This window comes from Pseudopodoces humilis, chromosome 32 (genome assembly GCF_049639895.1).
Source record: "Pseudopodoces humilis isolate 2021_Gansu_Grassland_sample_001 chromosome 32, ASM4963989v1, whole genome shotgun sequence".
Classification (NCBI taxonomy): Eukaryota; Metazoa; Chordata; class Aves; order Passeriformes; family Paridae; genus Pseudopodoces; species Pseudopodoces humilis.
This window is the reverse complement of record NC_142231.1, coordinates 1,731,391-1,743,053: the sequence shown is the minus strand read 5'-3', so window position 1 is coordinate 1,743,053 and position 11,663 is coordinate 1,731,391. Positions and strand designations below refer to the sequence as shown.

General features: G+C 68.6%; 1 protein-coding gene across 1 annotated transcript; it reads right to left on the bottom strand.

The window, feature by feature from the left end:
• Positions 1-229: 229 nt before the first annotated feature.
• Positions 230-11,435, bottom strand: AGAP2 (ArfGAP with GTPase domain, ankyrin repeat and PH domain 2). The gene is made up of 19 exons (XM_088068839.1): positions 10,264-11,435; positions 8,473-8,531; positions 8,155-8,242; positions 7,667-7,752; positions 7,451-7,592; positions 7,238-7,372; positions 6,571-6,692; positions 6,354-6,506; positions 5,848-5,934; positions 5,666-5,770; positions 5,450-5,594; positions 5,261-5,371; positions 4,416-4,562; positions 4,084-4,143; positions 3,708-3,859; positions 3,545-3,635; positions 2,626-2,848; positions 1,794-2,049; positions 230-1,190 (listed from the first exon to the last, which is right to left on the bottom strand). Exons 1-19 carry the CDS (start codon positions 11,411-11,413, stop codon positions 933-935), a joined length of 3,570 nt encoding a protein of 1,189 aa, XP_087924965.1. The 5' UTR covers positions 11,414-11,435; the 3' UTR covers positions 230-932.
• Between the last annotated feature and the right edge of the window lie 228 nt (positions 11,436-11,663).

The window sequence follows — 11,663 nt, the reverse complement described above, 5'->3', positions numbered from 1 at the left end:
CCCGGGCGGCCCCCGGGCCCGGGCCGCCCCCCGACCCCTCCCGCCCCCCCGCCCCGCCCGGGCTCCCTGGCTCGGCCCCGCCGGCAGCGCCGGGGCGTGTCGGGGGCGTCACAGCTGGGGCGCCCCTACATTCATGGGGGGGCCCGGGGGGGGGGCGCGGCGGCGCCCCCAGGCCGGCGGGAGGGGGCGGGGGGCCCGCCGGCGGGGCCCCCCCGCGGGGGGAGGGGCTGGCTCTATCCTATCGCTAAACAAAGCAATAAATTAACGGGGATCCCGAGGGGACGCCGAGAAACGGGGGGCGAGGGGAGGTCGGGCCACGGAGGGGGTGTCAGGGCACGGAAAGTGGGGAGGGGGCGTACAAAAGGTTGTTGTAGAAAAGGAGGGGCGTCGGGGTCTGCTCTGCTCCTGCCACGGAGCCGGGGCTGTGCCAGGGCGCGGTGGGCACGGCCGGGGGGCACACGGGGACAGGGACACGGGGGAGGGACAGAGGGGGTGGCAGGAGGAGGGGGACCGGGGGGGGTGAGAGGGGGAGGGGGACACAGCACGGGGGAACGGGGACGGGGGTAGGACAGGGTGATGTGAGCAGGGGACAATGGACAGGGTGACATGGGCAGGGGTGACAGGGACAGGGGCACGGGCAGGGGTTACCCCCTTTTCAGTACCCCGAGCCCAGCCGTGCCCACCCCACGCTGGGGCACATTATCCCGAGCAGGGAACGGGAAGGGGACCTGGCAGTGGCATCACTGTGACCCCTGGCATGGGGGTCCCTGGCACGGAGAGGGGCACAGGACCAGCGGAGACCCCGACATGGAAAGGATAATAAATAGAGCATCAAAAGTACAAACCGTGGGCAGGGGGTGACCCCGGGGGTGGCACCGGGATGACCCCGGGCCGCGGGCACGAGCATTGGGGGGGCTCCGGGCCCCTCAGGGCTATACGAGGGCGGACCGGGGCTCGCAGGGGCCCATGCTGGCGCAGCTGCTGCGGCGGCGGGGCCCGGGGGTCGGGGGGCCGCCGGGGGTCGGAGGGCCGGGGGTCGGGGGGCTGCCCGGGGTCGAGGGGCTGCCGGGCCCCTCGCCGGGGCAGCCGTGCTGCAGAAGGATGTCGGCGCACTCGCGGCTGCCGGCGCGGCGGGCGTAGAACAGCGCGGTGCGACCGTGCCCGTCCCGTGCCCGCACATCGGCCCCGTACTGCGGACACAGCCACGCGTCACCCGCTGGCCGTGGCATGGCCCCAAAGGCCACCGTGTGTGCCCCAGGGATGGGTCATACCCCCCGTGGGCCTGGCGTGTCCCCCCGGGGTGTCTTGGCAACGCGTTCCTCCCACGGCCACCCCAGGATTCCCACTTTACATCCCCCATGGTCATGCCATTGTCCCCAGGACTGCTCCATATCCCCCGTGACCACACCGTGTCCCCCATGACCGGGTCATCTGTCCTCTGGCCACCCCACAGTCCCCAAGACCACCCCGCATCCCCCACGGCAGCACCACATGGCCCTCAGCCACGTCATGGTCCCCACAACCCCAAGAACTTCCCCCTGGCTGTGCCATGATCCCTAAGCCCACTCCATGTGTCCCATGAATACCTCACACCCCCCCAGACCACCCCATACCCCCCCATAACCACACCATGTCCCCAGAAGCCACCCCACGGTCCCCATGGCCACGTCACTTGCCTCCTGGCCATGCCACGGTCCCCGAGACCACACTACATCCCCCACACCCATGTCATGGTCCCCACAACCGTGTCACCTCCCTCGAGGCCATGCCACAGTACCCCCTGCCCCACGTACCCACACCAGCAGTTGGGTGACGACCACCTGGGCGGTGTCGCAGGCCAGGTGCAGCGCCGTGCGCCGGTCCGTGTCCGCCATGGCCACGTTGAGCTGCTCCTTGTGGCTGTGGGCCAGGAGCAGCAGCACCGTGGGCAGGTCCTGCTCGCGCACGGCCCCCAGCAGCCGCTCGGCCAGCGGCGCCTCGGCCGCGGGCAGCGGCGCCAGGAACAGCCGCTGCTCGTACTTGGCACGAATCCACGATTCCCTCTCCTCCCTGGGCACAGAGGCACGGGGACACAGGGGACACGGGGTGTCAGGGTGGCACCTCGGGGACACAGATCCACAATTCTTGCTCCTCCCTGGGCGTGGGGCACTGCCACGGTGGGAGGACACAGGGGTGGCAGGGACAAGGAGTAGCAGCTGGCGGGGTGGCCGAGGGGACACAAAGGTGTCTGGGGTACATAGAGGCATCTCAGAGACAAGGAGAGTGAAAACAGGGCGGACACGTGAGGGTCAGGGACACCAAGTGGCAGCAGGGTGGCACGGGAGGTGGGGACACAGGACTGTCAGGAAGGACAGTGTGGCACTGCTGGATGGTGGGGTCACAAGGCACCAGGGACAGGGAGTGGGGACACGGGGACGTTGGGGACAGGGGGTGCCACCGCAATGACGGGGAGATAAAAGGCATCAGAGTCCGTGGGATGGCACAGCGGTGACGTGCAGGGTGGGGACACGGCATCAGGGTTGGCAGGGTGGCATCAGGGTGGCACAGAGGACAGGGACATGTGGTGGTATCAGGGACATGAGGTGACACCGGGGGGACACAGGGGCGGGGCGGGGGCGCACCCACCGGGAGGACTCGTGGGTGGGCTTGCAGCGGCCGCGCAGGTTCTGCTCCCAGATGCTGTTGGCGGTGGCGTTGCCGATGGCCGTGAGCACCAGGGTCAGCTCCCGTGGCCAATCGTCCAGGTCCAGCGAGCGCACGCGCGACACGTGCGTGCCCAGGTTGCGGTGGATGCCCGAGCACTCGATGCAGATCAGGGCGCCCAGGTTCAGGCTGGCCCACGTGGGGTCTGCGGGGTGAGGGGGATTGGGGTGGGTGAGCTGGGGCACCCCTGGGCTCGGGACACCCCACGGTGCAGGACACAGTGGGACCCGTGGTATGGCACGGTGTGGCTCACGGCACCATGTGGCATTGTGTCACCCACGGCATCATGTCACCCATGGCATTGTGTCACCCATGGAATTGTGTCACCCACGGCATTGTGTCACCCACAGCATCATGTCACCCATGGCACTGTGTCACCCATGGCATCGTGTCACCCATGGCACTGTGTCACCTGTGGCATTGTGTCACCCATGACATCGTGTCACCCATGGCAAAGTGTCACCCATGACATAGTGACAACCATGGAATTGTGTCACCCATGGCATCGTGTCACCCGTGACATTGTGTCACCCATGGCATCGTGTGGCTCTGGCACGGTATGACCCATGGCACCATGTGGCCTGTGCCATCCATTGTGTGGCACCATGTGGCATATGGCAGCACATGGCCCAGGACATCGTGTCACCCGTCACACGTGGCATCACGTGGCCCGCAGTCCTCCCTCGCCCTGGTTGCCAGGTGGCCCATGGCCCGTGGCACAATCTCACCCTGTGGCACCATCCCCTGGATTCTGGGCTCTGCCGGGCCCGTGGCACCGCTGCCCCATGAACCAATGTCCCCCCATGTCCCCCCGTTGTCCCCGGTGCCCCTGGGGACTCACTGGGTGCCCCGCAGTCCACGCAGAGCGAGTTCCCGCGGGCGTTGCGGATGGCCTGGATGGCCACAGCCTCGCTCTGGCTGTCCATGCGCGCCTGGAGGGACACGGGGGTGAGCGGGGCAGGGGGTGACACGGGGACCCTGCCAGCCCCCCACCAAGCTCCCACCTTGTTCTTGCTGCTCTCGCAGCACTGCAGGCTGGCCAGGATCTGGCTCTCGATGGCCTGAACCCACGCGTCGCGCTCCTCGAAGCTGCCGGCCTCGAAGTGCCACGTCTGCCCCGTGCTTGACACGATCAGAAACTCAAAGTTCTCCTCCTCTGCGGGACCAGAGACCCCCGGGGGGGGGGTGGGATGGGAGATCCTACACCCACGGGGGGCTGGACTGGCCCAGTGCCCACTCCAGTCCCCTACATCCACCCCTGGCACCCAAATTCTGCCAAGCCCCCTCCCCGGTGGTGCCCACCCCTCCTGGGGTGTGTGCTAGCAGCAGGCAAGGGGGGCACAGCCACATGCACGGGAGGCACCGCTCACGCCACGTTACCTGTTTTATAAATATTTCTTAAACTACCAAAACTTTTTAATTTCCACATTTTGCGCTTGGCTGCGGAGGGTCCGGGCAGCAGGAGTAGAGAGAGGAAACGGGGACAGAGTCAGGGGGGCCCGCGAAGCCCTGGGGATGGTGCAGAAGGTGGCAGGCAGTGGCAGAGCGAGGGGGATGCGTGGACAGCATGGCTGAGCATGGACAGGGGGTGAGGTGCAACATCACCCCAAATCCCCCCGAATTCTGGGGTGTCATTGCTGTGGAGGATGGTGGCCTTGTCCCCACAGCGTTGTGGGTGACTGGGGCTGGGGACACATCGCCGTGGCACCCACCTTCTGCCTGCCCACCCGAGCTCTCGGTCTTGGACGGCGTCATCAGCTTCTTCCGCCGGTGCTTCTTCCTGTCCACCAGCGGCGACGGCGGAGGGTCCCTGCCCGCGCTGCCGGGGCTGGACACGGCCTCGAAGGACAACGGGGACTCTGCCAAGAGACCACACATGGGGCACTGGGGGCACCATGGGCAGCAGGGTCTCTGGGGTCACCAGGCTCGTGGGGACCAGGGAGCTCACCAGGACCATTGAGGCCACCAGGGTCACCAAGTCAGAACCACTCAGGTCAGCAAGGGCTACCAGGGTCACCGAGTCCACTGGGCTCAGCAGTATCACTTGGGCCACCAGGGCCACTGGACTCACTGGGGTCACCAGGGTCACAAGTCCACCAGGGGCCCTGGGCACACTGGGGTCACCAGAGCTCACCAGGGTCACTGATCTCATCGGGATCACCAGGATCACCACCCCCAAGACCACCAAGTTCATTGATGTTACCAAAATCCCTGGGGCCACCAGAGTCACAAGAGCCTCTTGGCTCACCACAGTCATGAGGGTCACCAGGGCCACTGGGCTCACCGGGCTCACCAGGTTCATTGTGGCTTCTGGGACTCCCAGGTCCACATGCTCACCAGGGCCAGCAGTTTCACTGTGGCCACCAGCACCACCAAAGGACCACCTGGTTCCTGGGCTCACCAAAGCCACCAGGGTTATTGTCACTAGGGCCACCAAGGGCCACCAGGTCCCTGAGCTGCTCAGAAGTCACCGTGCTCAGCGGGGCCCCACCATGGGGCAGTCCCTGTCAGTGCCCTGGGAGGTGGCCACGTCCCTGTTTGTGCTGGTGCCACTCACCTGAGGCGAGCTTGGCGCCGGAGGCAGAGGCGCAGCGCTGCAGTGACCCCTTGCCCACCACCTTCAGCCCTGGCTCGGGGGGCAGGCTCAGCCCCACGGAGTGGACACCGGCTGTGAGGAGGGGAAGGGACGGTGTCACACCGGTCCCCGTGGTGTCCCCCCCATGCCCGGTGTCCCCTGGGCACTCACCGCCCGGCTCGGGCTCCCGCAGCAGCCCGTTGATGCTGGCTGAGGGGCCGCAGGCAGAGATGGCGCGTGGCGGGCGCTTCCCGGGCACCTTGACCGTGGTGCGCAGCAGGTCCATCTCCTTCCCGTGGGTGCTGTGGATGTAGTCCTGGGGGGACAGCGGGGGTGACGCTGGGCCCTGCCACAATTTGGGGACGGCAGAGGCACGGGGACACTCACGTTGATGCTGGGGTGGTAGAAGAGGAGGCCGTTGCTGGACAGGGTCACGTATTTCTTCTTCCACTCCTTGTTCAGGGAGTTGCCGCTGCGCTTCAGCAGGAAGCTCTGGGGACAGGGAACAGTGAGGGGACAGAGGGGACACTGGGACCCACCCGTGTCCTCCTGCCACCGCCACCACCCACCTGCTTGATGGGGATGGCACGGCCACTGCCGGCCACCTCGCCTCGGCTGTCCAGGCTGCGCTTCTCAGAGTCGCTGCCGCGGCGCGTCTGCGGGAACGGGGACAGGGACAGGGGTGGGACCCGTGCCATAGCTGGGGACACTGGGGGCCCACACGTCCCCCACTGCTGGAGCCTGGTGGTGGGGACATTGAGGTGCTACAGACCCCACCAGACCAGGGTGTGGGAACACCCTGGGTGCCCACGTGTCCCTCAGTGCCACCACCACCAATCAAGGGGATAACTGAGATGCTGCGTGCCCCTCAACGTCACCACCCTGCCAGGGGACACCTTGGATGCCGTATGTCCCTTGCTGCCACCACCCTATCAGGGTGACATTCTGGGTAACAACGTCAAAGGGACGCCCTGGATGTCACAACCCCTGTGTCACCACCACCATGCCAGGGGAAGAGCCAGGGTGCCACGTGTCCCCCCAGTGCCACCCCCTGGCAGGGGCCGCGGGCACTCACGGCGAAGAGGCTGGTGCGGCGCTTGGCCCCGCGGTGCAGAGAGCTGGGGGTCCCCAGCGGGGCCGGGGTCTCGCTGCGCAGCTCCCGGTGGCTCACGTTGGGGGTGGATGGCAGTGAGGACGAGTAGTCGCTGGTGTGGCCACCGTTGCTGGTCTGGGGGGACACGGGGTCAGCCTGGGCTGTTGCCGGGGGCCCGGGGCGGGGGGCCGGGGGTTACCTGGCCGGGGTGGACGCCTCCCACGGGGGTGGAGGCGGCGGAATGGCTCGGGGAGCTGGGCAGGGACTTGCAGGATGCCATCAGCTGCTGCTGCTTCTTCAGTGCCACGGCCTTCTGGGCCACTGCAGGAACCCTGAGTCAGGAGGGCCAGACCCCCAGACTGCCCAGCCACCAGCCTGGACAACCCTAACCCACACCTGGACATGGTCCCCATCATCATCCCACCCGGACACTGTCCCCATCCCACCCGGACACTGTCCCCACCCCACATGGACATGGTCCTCATCCCACCTGGATGTGGCCCCCATCCCACATGGGGTGGACGTGGTCCTTGATCTACCCAGCCATGGGCCTGGCACACCTGGACATGGTTCCCTGTGCTGCCCGGTCCACTGTCCTCATCCCACCTGAACACAGTCCCTGTCTCACCCAGACACGGCCCTGTGCCATCCGGCCCCCATTCTCCTCGACCCAGATGTGATCCCATGCTGGCCACCATCCCTGTCTGACCAGGTCACAGCCCCCTCCCACCATGCCCATTCCACCTGGCCACTGACCCTATCCCACCTGGCCACCGTCCCCATCACACACTGGTCACCATCCCTGTAGCACCATGTCACCAGCCCCCTCCCACCCTCTCCCCACCCCCCAGGGCATGGTCACCCACCTTCAGTGAAGACCCGGTCCACGTTGAGGCCGTACGTGGCACAGGTCTCGTAGTAGAGGCAGCGCCGCATGTCCCCGCAGAGCGCCCGGGCGCGCGCGTCCTCCACGGCTCGCGGGCTGGACGAGCTGATCTTGTCTGGGGAGCCAGGGGGTGAGCCGGGGGTTCCCCGTGCTGCTCCCAGCCCCACAGGATCCCCCCGTGTCCCTGGCTCACCCTGGGTGCCCACCAGCGCCAGGGCCACGTCGCTGGTGCCGCGGAGGTCGCTGAGCAGCGCGTGCAGCTGCGTCACCTCCTCGAAGCTGCTCTCGTTCTCCAGGCTAAAGACGAAGATGACGGCGTCCGCCCAGCTGGCAAACTGGGGGGCCACGGGCGGGGGTCAGGGCTCGGCTCTGGCCAACGTGGCCCCCCCGGCCCCCGGTCCCCTCGTACCTGCGCGTCCGGGGCGCCAGCCTCCTCCCGGATGAGCAGGAGGTGGCTCTGGCCATCAACCGTCACCTCACGCTTGAACTGTCCACCTGGGGAGGGGAGGGGAAGGGAGGGCAGGGGAGGGGACACCTGCGGGAATGCTCCGTCCACATGGATGCCCAGCCATGACCAGCACCATGTGTGACCAGCACTTTGACCCCAAATGTCCCACAGCCATGACCAGCACTGTGACCTTGCTCATTCTGTGGCCATGTCCATCCCCTTCACCATCTCCATCCATGTCCATGCCAGCATCATGACCTTGTCCATTCCATGACCGTGTCCATCCCCTGGTCATGCCCAGCCCCGTGAGACGTCCATCCCTGTCCTCTCCTCCATCTCCATCCCCATGGCCACTCCATCACTGAACCCGTCCCCGTGCCATGCCCAAGGTCACGTCCATCCCAAGGTCACGTCCATCCCATGGTCACGTCCATCCCATGTCCACTCACTCTCGGTGGGCTCCAGGCCCACATAGGAACCGGTGAGGAACCGGTGGACGAGCGCCGACTTCCCACTCTTGCTGCTGCCCAGGACCCCCTGGGTGGGCAAAGGGGATGTCAGGATGGCTGAGGACACAGGGACACGGGGACACGGGGACACAGGTACACGGGGACACAGGGACACGGGGACACAGGGACACGGGGACATGGGGACATGGGGATAAGGGGACACGGGGACACAGGGACACGGGGACACAGGGACACAGGGATACAGGGATACAGGGACACAGGGACACGGGGATAGGGACACACGGACATGGCACCCACCAGGCGGATCTCAGGGATGGAGCGGCCCAGGGTCCACTCCTGGCTGTTCACCAAGGCCTCTGTGGAGGGAGATGGGTGAGACAGAGCCCGGGATCCCCAGGAACCCCAGGCAACCCCCAGCAGCCCTGGCACCCCCAGCAGCCCCTGACACCCCAATTCCCAGGGGGCCCCCACCCCGCAGCGCAGCAGCAGCTTCCTGCGTGGGCGGCCACCAGCTGTCACCCAGCAACGGCACCGGGCCCGCGGGGGCGGCGGCAGGACGTGGAGATGCCACGTGGCAGGGACGGGGACGTGGCAGCACGAGGCGTCGTGTGCCAAGGCACGAGGACAGGGAGGGCATGGGGACACAGCTGTGGGAGAACCCAGCGTGGCACAGGGACGCGATGGGAACCATGACGGGCACCAGGACACTGTGTGGCACGAGGACACCGTGGCACAAGGACACCGTGGCACAAGGACACCGTGGCACGAGGACACCGTGGATTCCAGGACATGACAGCCATGAGGCCACAGTGCGGCACCAGGACGTGGCGTGGCATGGGGACACAGGGGGAACCATGGGGCCATGACAAGCACTGGGACACAGTGGCACAGGGATGTGGCACAGGACACAGCATGGCAGGAGGGTGTGGGGTGGCAGGAGGACACTGTGGATTCCAGCACACGATGGACACGAGGACACGGTGCCAGAGGTGCATGACAACCTCAGGCCTGGGGATGCAGCACGGCGCGAGCACGAGGTGTGGCGAGGGACACGACGGACACCAGGACACGGCGTGGCAGTGTGGCACCAGGACACGGCGTGGCACGAGGACAAGGCATGGCATGAGGACACGGTGTGGCACAAGGACAGGACATGACACGAGGACAGGACATGACACGAGGACAGGACATGGCACGAGGACACGGCGCAGCACACGACTGGCACAAGGCTGCGATGGCACCAGAACGCAGCGAGCAGCGGCGTGTGGCACACGGACACGATGTGACACAAGCACCTGGCGTGGTACAAGGACGTGCCCTGTGCCCCCCACGTGTCCCACTTGGTGTCCCCAGCCCCTGTGGGCAGTGGTGGCACCACGAAGGGGGCACCTGAGGCAGGACACAGCGGGTTCCCCCCTTTCTGTGCCTGTTCTGCCACCAACACGGAGCCGGGTCGGTGCCAGCCGGGGAGAGGGTTAACTGCTGCCTGTCACCCCTCGCACTGTCACCGAGCTGCCACCCCCGGGCCCTGCAGGTGCTGCCCACGCTCCCCATGGTGCCACGGCGCGTGCAGGCAGACAGAGGGACGCCAGGGGGGACAGAAGGACATGGGGAAATGGTGGGGTGGCTGGACAGATGGGGACAGGATGCTCGGGTGTGACGCACAGATGGAGGCGACGATAGACGGGCGGATGGCGGGACAGAACAACGGAGGTGGGGGTCGCACCCGACCCCCACGGAGTTCCCCCAGTGGGGAGACCGAGGCACAGGATCCCCACCACGGCCAGCACCGGGCCCTGCCAAACCAGACACCCCACATCGCCCCAAGGCACAAAAACATGGGACAGCCCAGCCCGGGGGGCACAGCCCCCCTGTTCCCCAGCCCCCCGACAGCCACGGGGAGCAGATGGGTCCTCCTGCCCCGCACAGGACCCGGGGGTCTGGGCGCCTCCTCCTCCCACCAGGGAAACTGAAGCACAGCACCATGGCCACAGTGGGCACCGGTACACCTGCCCCAGGTCACCGCGGGGAGTGGGGACACCGAGGCACGGCCGGGGCGACTCCCGGGTTCCCCGGGCCGGTACTCACTGTGGGGGGTGGCCCTGGCCGGGTCGGCGCCGGGGGGAGACCAGGGGGGCGCGGGGTGGGTGGGGGTCGCCGCAGGGCTCTTGGTGAAGATGCCGCTGATGAACTTGAGCATCTTTCGGTCGCGGGTGGAGGCGCGACCCCCCTCGCGTCCCCGCTTCAGCCCCGTCTCGGGGGCAGGGGCGGGGACCAGAGCCCCCGGCCCCGGCTGCAGGTCGCTGTAGTCCAGGGTCTTGCTCTTGCCCTTGCTTGGGGACAGCCGGGCCCGGGGGGGCCCCTCGGTCTTGCCCCCCGCCTTGGGGCGCCCCTTCCCCTCTCCCTCGGGCCACGAGAGGCGGCTGCCGGCAGGTTTGGTGGGGGTCTTGCCCGCTCGGGGGTCGGGGGTCCCGCGGGTCCCACCGCCGCTCCCCGCTTTGGGGGGCTTGGGACCGGCCAGGCGGAGGCGGCGGGCGCCGGCGGAGGGGTGCGGGGAGGCTGTGGGGGGGTCCAGGGGCGGCGGGGGGGCTCTGCCTCCCTCTGGGGGGCCCTCGGGGCCCCCCCAGGTGGCCTGGCTGAGCAGCGGGCGGCGGGGGGTCGCGGCGGGCTGGGGGATGTCCAGGGCGGCCAGACCCCGCTCCCCCGGCCCCTCCAAGGTGCCCTTGGCCCCTCGGGGGTCGGGTTTGGTGGGCAAGGCCGGGAGCGGGGGGGGCAGCAGCGCCGGGTCGGGTTTGGGGGGCACGGCGGGGGGCGGGGGGGGCAACAGCGCCGGGTCGGGTTTGGGGGGCACCGCCGGGGGCGGGGGGGGCAGCAGCGCCTGGTCGGGTTTGGGGGGCACCGCCGGGGGCGGGGGGGGCAACAGAGCCGGGTCGGGTTTGGGGGGCACGGCGGGGGGCGAGGCGGGCGAGCGGGGGCGGGGGGCGTCGGGGCCGGGGGGGCCGGGACCGGCCGTACTTATCCGGAGCGCGTCCTGCCGCTGGAAGAGCCGCTCGGGCCGCCGGGCTCGGCCGGGCTCGGGGGTGCGGGGGGCAGCCGCAGCCCCCCCGGGGCCAGGGGCTCCATCGCCACCCCCCCCCGCCTCCTCCGCCTCCCCCGCGGCGCCCACCGACTCGAGCTTGACCAGCGTGAGCGAGATGAGGTAGGTGGTCCTGCGCTGGAGGCCGGTGGTCCTGCTCATGGGTGCGGGCAGGGCCCCCCCGGGGCGCCCCCCCGGGCCCCTCGTTCCCCGGGCGGCGCGGCAGCCGCCGGTGCCGGTGATGCTCCGGTCCCACCCCCGGCCCTGCCTCCCCGAAGCCTTCGCCGCTCTCCCGCCCCCGGAGGGGTTGGAACCGCCGCCGCCCCCCCCACGAAATACAACCACCCCCCCCGCCAGCCGCCGGGATCGGGGCCGCCCCCCCGCCTCACCCCCCACCCCGGGTTAGCGGCCG